At 42.2% G+C, this 6347-nt stretch overlaps 1 protein-coding gene across 1 annotated transcript; it reads left to right on the forward strand.

Annotated features, from left to right (window-relative positions):
• Positions 1-280: 280 nt before the first annotated feature.
• PTH (parathyroid hormone) lies at positions 281-6347 on the forward strand. Its single transcript, XM_079953400.1, has 3 exons — positions 281-356; positions 4466-4556; positions 5983-6347. The coding sequence occupies exons 1-3, from the start codon at positions 332-334 to the stop codon at positions 6248-6250; spliced, it is 384 nt and encodes a 127-aa protein (XP_079809526.1). The 5' UTR covers positions 281-331; the 3' UTR covers positions 6251-6347.

A 6347-nucleotide genomic window follows, 5' to 3' on the forward strand; every position in this document is an offset into this window, starting at 1 on the left:
AACCCTGGATGTATGGCAGCCCATGCTGGCAGTGCCATTTTTGCCCCTTTCCCTTAAAAATACCTCAAAAATGGCAAAAACTTTTCTATCTGGATTTTCAGAGTTTGCAGTATGGCAACCCTACATCTGCATTGTGCGCGGCGCTTTGAAGTCAGCTGATTGTTGGGGTTCAAATTGCCATGCCTAAGCTGTTTTATTTCAAACAATGCAGGTGAGATTCCGTCGCTTGGTGCCATTGTGCTGTCAGGCGATTGACAGGTGGGTGGCCCATGAGAAGAGAGAAGGATCCAGTCAGCAGGCCAGAGCCAGTTTCCTATCTCCTTGCTAGTCTATGGGTTGCTTGAAAAAAGCAAGAGGTAACTTTTCCAATGCAGCTGCAATCTTTAGGAAGGCCACCCCTTCCCAATTAGTAGTGTGGTGTAGGGGTAAGCCAAAACACTTTTCAAGTCTAACTGCTGGTGGGTGGGAGATTGTGCATGTGTGATGTCCACAACAATTTCTCCAGATTGCAAATGTGACTATGGACCAGAAAAGCTGGTGATCCTTGCACTCGGTCAGGTATCTCCAACCTTCAGCCCTCCAGATGTTTTGGACTACAATTCCCATCATCCCTGACCACTGGTCCTGTCGGCTAGGGATCATGGGAGTTGTAGGCCCAAACATCTGGAGGGCCGCAGGTTGGGGATGCCTGCACTAGGTACTATAAAGTAAGTAATGTAGGTAAGTAAAGTAGTCATACTGGGATAGCTCAGTTTGTAGAACAGGAGACTCTTACTGTCAGGGTCATTGGTTAGAGCCCCACATTGGCCTAATGATTCCTGGCATTGCAAGGAGTTGGACTAGATGACTCTTGTGGCCCTTCCAACTCTGCAATTTGATGGGTCTATGAAAACGTTTCTTCCTACTTCATTTATCCAGGGAGTACAAATTCATAATCATAAAAAGACAGTGACAAGTTGTTAACATATATCATAGAAGCATATCAGTGAAAGACTTCAAAAATCTAGCTTTGGTCAGGAAATAAGGCCATCCACTTAGCAGTCTTCTGCAGAATAATCTATATGGGATCTAAGGCACAGTCTAAAAGTGGAGGTGGTGGTGGTGATGGTGGAGAATCAGTGAACTCAAAATGTTGCCTGCACAATCAAGAGATATAAATAACTCAAGCAAGTGAGCCAAGTCACCTGCCATGGTGGAAAACAAGCAGCAAAAAGTCTGAAAAACAAAACAATGCAGCCTTCAGTTACTGAGGAAAGCGTGTTCTGCTTGTGCAGAACCAAGATACCTAATTTAAAGCTTTAATTCTATTGTAATAGTTAAGCTGCTGCATGGGGGGGAATGCTTGCTTTTAGGTGAAAAGTCTGGCTTAATAACAGTTCTACTTTATTTTTCATTGTTTCCAAAAGGAAGGAAATAAAACGTTCCAGTAACTGGTGTCCTCTCGTCTGATTTCATAGCTTTCACAGCAAGACTCGCTTAAATTTTCACAGCAAGTTTATGTTGATGTTGCAGTGTGGGTAACCGATGACGTTGAAAGTTAGGCTACGGGATTGTTCCCTGTGTTGCAATTTGTACTTAAAATCATTTTTTAGTGTTACAATAGTCAGCAGGACACCTGTGTAGCTTTTCCTTTTCCTGACTTGAATAGGTTGGATTTAATGAAGTTGAGCACGCTGGTAAAAGTTTTCTAGAGCTTGGCATTTATTTTATTAGCTGTTTGTAACTCACTCACAAATGTAACCGTTTTTAGTCATCCGTGGGCTCATTAACATTTAGAGCTGATCATTAATTAATTAACCCAATGACATAATTTCTTTATAATGCATTTTTCTCCAACCCTAAGCTAAGATTCCCTAAAAGTCAAACTCTTTTGAAGTTGCCCAGGTTACTGTATTTTGCCCTCAACTTTTCTTTTCTTTCAATGCCCCATTAACAAAAGCACATGATGGGTGGTACATGAGGGTCAGGGGGTGTGTTTGGAGTGACATCAACTGAGACAATAAAAGAGCTCCTTAGTTACTTAGAAGTCTTCTAGACCAATTAAGCAGATTTTAAATCAACTTCTGCGGAAAACCTGCTTGAGAAACTTTGGTAAGGACTTTTTCTATTTTCTTTTGAAAGCAATTATTTGTAGCAAAATCAAAATCAATTGTTTCATCCATTATTGGAATGTCAACAGAGGCTTATGACTGCCAGTCTAAATTGTTTCTTTAACCAGCAGCTTCTGAAATCTGTAAGGGAGACTTTTGCTACGATGGAAACCTATTGACTAGTTCAATAATCATGTAAATAACGTGGAACTGTTTGGATCATAGTCATATAAGATGTAACTATAGGTATTCTTATGCCGCTGTAGTAAAAAATAATATGCATCACAGGTATTGCTTTTAAAAAACACATTGAAAACTTTAATTAAAGTTATTAGGGATCTTACTGCTGTTTCTTTTTTCTTAGTATAACTCCAAAATGTAAAGCTAGACTTGAAATTGGGCTCAGATTGTTTTCTTTCTGCTCCTTGCATCAGCAGCAGCAATACTGATCACTGCAGAGATTTTCACAGCGCTCTGTCAGTGAAACATCCAATGATTGTGATGGGTTTATGCCGGCATGTAGCTTGAGCACCAGATTTTCTGTGCCTATAAACTTTATGGAGCAAAGCAAAAGGAAATGTGATTTCCTTTCCATAAGGAAGGTAGAGAAAAGAAAAGAAAGAGTTTGCTGCAGTTTTATCTATGTCACAATGAATCTCTGAGTGAGGGGGAGTTTATGGCATAAGCAAGCCAGAATCAGGTTAGAAACAAGCCTTTCTTTTGTCTGTGATGCCATTTGACAAGAAACAGGCAAGCTAATATCACTAGGCACAACCCAGTGCTATTTTATGGCCCATTGATTCATCAACATGCTTAAATCTCTACTATTAAAATCAGTGGGACTTGACAGGGCTTAACCTTAGCTTAATGGGATCAAGGGACACAATGCTATTAAGATCTAAATTAACGCAAATTGACAGAGAATTTAGTCTGGGTAGAATATGTAGAGTTCAGCATGTGATTTGTGTGGCTCTCCCATCTTGAATCTCCCTCCCTAGCTACCTGGGCTGGAATGTCTCAGAGCCATCTCCTTCCATGTACACTCGTCATACACCAGGGAATACGCCAAAATTGAGTTAAGCAGTGGTGTAATGTGTGAGAGAATCCCAGCAGAGTATTAAAGTCACAAAATATGCAGCAAAGTGAAGCATGGAAATGTAGGCTGTTAGATCTTTAAAATATTCCTTTAAAGTTTAAAGTGAGTTTCAAAATGCATGGGCATAGTATGGGCAGGGCAAGAGGGGCCATTGCCCTGGGCTCATTTATTTATTTTTGGACGGCTCATTTTGTTCCTTATGCCGGACAGATTGTTCCTTATGCTGGACAGGTGCAGAGCAATCATATGTTTTAAGCGTCTCCGTGTACAGTCGTAGCTTGGAAGTTGAACAAAATCTGTTTCGGAAGTCCGTTCAACTTCTAAAAGGTTTGGAAACCAAGGTGCCGCTTCCAATTGGCTGCAGGAAGCTCCTGCAGCCAATCAGAAGCCACATAAGCCGCATTGGACATTCGGGTTCCAAAGAACATTCGCAAAGCAGAACACTTACTTCTGGGTTTGCGGTGTTCGGGAGCCAAAATGTTTGAGTCGCAAGGTGTTCGTCAACCAAGGTATATGACTTTAATCATGCGGGCGTTTTCACAGAATCAGTAAAGTATTGTGCATTTTCAAGCCCTCATGCTTGTTGCGTCAATATCCATCAAGGGCAAGACCACTAAAATCCACTTCATATATTTTTAAACAGGCATTCCTGTGTAAAAATATCACTGTAACAAAATATTATTTGAGTTGGGGTACAATTCCACTGCATTCAGTCCCTGCTTGTGGGCTGCCTATTGGCTCCTGGTTGGCCACTGTGAGAATGCTGGACTAGATGGGCCATTGGTCTGATCCAGCAGGCTTTTGTTATGTTTGTATGTTCATTGCCCATGCAGTATTTTTCATTTCATAGAGGGTGGCTAATGAAGCAAAGGGCACTCCCCTTGTATGGCTGGCATATGAATATGATGGAGAATTATTTTCACTGGACAAATCTCGTAATGGCTGGCTGCAATACCTCAAGTGGCTGTATGGAATAGACAAATCACATTTATTTTAATAAACACCAATGTTCTGTACTGTTCTCTTCAGTCTAATCTGGGGAAACTATAAGGGAGAGAAACTAATAGGCTTAGCCAAGGTGTTACAAAGTGTGGGGAAGTGAAGTTGTTCCCCAGTTTGCTTCTTTGTTCAAATAAAAAAAATACACTACCATTACACAGTCTTTTGCCTGAACATCACCTTCTTGAATGCTTTGATATTTATGTATAGCATTCTATTTAATATCTCATATTGTCTAACTCAATCCAACCATGTGATAACTTTCTTTCATCTCTTATAGTTATCATGACTTCAATCAGAGACATGGCTAAAAGTGCAATCATTTTATGGGCAGTCTGCTTCTTTGCCAACTCCGATGGGAAGGCTGTGGTGTAAGTACAGTATATTGCTGAATTTGTTTAGAAAGTGAAAGGAGTTAATGAGCAACATATTCTAGACATGATGGGGTGGCAGCTGACTGCTGCTGCTTCTTGCTCTGATCACCTCAGTAAATTGCATGAATATTTTTTTGTGAGTAAAAATCCATCATGGGGACCACTAGATGGACTGGAATCCTGATGAGGCCCCATTTGGTTCCAAGGAAGAATTCCTCTTGATACAAATATAAAGGTGTAGAGGGGCCAATCAGAATTGGGGCCACAGGCGGGAGAAAAGAGTTGAAGTCCTGAAACATCCTACCAGAGTGATAACCAGGAACTACCTCCCACCTGAATGCCTTTTAACTCCAAAAAAAAAAAAATAATAAAATAAAATAAAAGTCAAGGAATTGCTAATTATGTGAACTCATGTCTACTTTGGCCCATAGGTGCAGTTAAAGGTGTTAGCAAACTTTGCTGCCTGGGTGAATTAGATTCAAGCAATTACTTAAAGTTTCTAGAGTTCAAAAACTTCATCCATGCAGGAACTATTCACAGGATGAGTAGAGATGAGAGAGAGGGGTGTGTGTGTGGGAAACCAGACATCCTGTCTCAACAAAGCTGGGGAAGCAGGGGCGTCTTACCCACAGAGGCTAGTGGTGCGGGGCGCCAGGGCGCCAAGTTCTGGAGGGTACCAGGGAAGAGGTGTAGGCTGGATGTGGCACCTCCTGGCATCAGTTCGCCACCCTAGCCCACCTCCGCCTCGCCCAGAGCCTCTGTCTGCCGTGGCCACCACAGCACAAAGTGGCCAGCTGAGCCAGGAGGTGCCACGTCCAGGCCTCCGCCTCTTCCCTGCCAGAGGACCTGCCCTCCAGCCGCTGCCTGCCTCCTCCAGCCCCACTGGCAGCGCTGTCCTCCCGGAGGGAGCTTTGCACAACTGTGCCAGATATAGATAGGTAGCCGTGTTGGTCTGCCATAGTCAAAACAAAAAAATTCCTTCCAGTAGCACCTTAAAGACCAACTAAGTTAGTTCTTGGTATGAGCTTTCGTGTGCATGCACACTTCTTCAGATACACAGATCTGTGTATCTGAAGAAGTGTGCATGCACACGAAAGCTCATACCAAGAACTAACTTAGTTGGTCTTTAAGGTGCTACTGGAAGGAATTTTTTTGTTGTGCCAGATATGCTTAAGATGTCCCTGTGGGGAAGGACAAACAAAATGGCTAGGCTTTTAGGGATGGAATTCACTTAGACAGAGAGGCTTACAAGCAAGTACTGGTTAGATTGCTACACAAACAGTGGCATTGTGTGGTTTGAGGTAACAGATGCATTAATTACAAACTTAAACGAAGGAAATTTATTTGCTTTTCTCCATCCAAAGGTTGGGCTGTTAATGCTATGTGCTTGTTTTAAATCCCACCTTATTTATTTGTATTACAGGAAGAGGTCAGTGAGTGAAATGCAAATGATGCATAATTTGGGGGAACACCTGCATTCGGCAAACAGGCAAAACTGGCTCCTTGAGAAACTGCAGACCGTGCACCATGACCCCCAGGCTGATGAAGCTGCAGGAGCAGTGGATGTTAAGGCCCGTGAGGTCCGAAGCTGGAGGTTGCTCCCTGATGACCTGCAGGCAAAGCTGCAAAAGAAAGCAGTGGGTTCTAACAAAAATTATAGAGATGCCACCTTCAAAACAAGACTCCAGTGAGAGGGTCGATAGTGTTGTCTTTCCAGCTAAGTGCATACAGTAGTGAGCAATTAGGGCATTTTGTTATTTATTGTTTATAAAATGATGTTTAAGGGCA

This window comes from Podarcis cretensis, assembly GCF_951804945.1.
Source record: "Podarcis cretensis genome assembly, chromosome: 1".
Lineage (NCBI taxonomy): Eukaryota > Metazoa > Chordata > Lepidosauria > Squamata > Lacertidae > Podarcis > Podarcis cretensis.

Bases quoted from the DNA above. Each gene is read 5' to 3' on its own strand.
- PTH (XM_079953400.1), top strand. From the start codon at position 332: ATGGGTTGCTTGAAAAAAGCAAGAG. The intron at 357-4,465 runs GTAACTTTTCCA...CATCTCTTATAG, and splicing joins TTGCTTGAAAAAAGCAAGAG to TTATCATGACTTCAATCAGA. The intron at 4,557-5,982 runs GTAAGTACAGTA...TTTGTATTACAG, and splicing joins TCCGATGGGAAGGCTGTGGT to GAAGAGGTCAGTGAGTGAAA.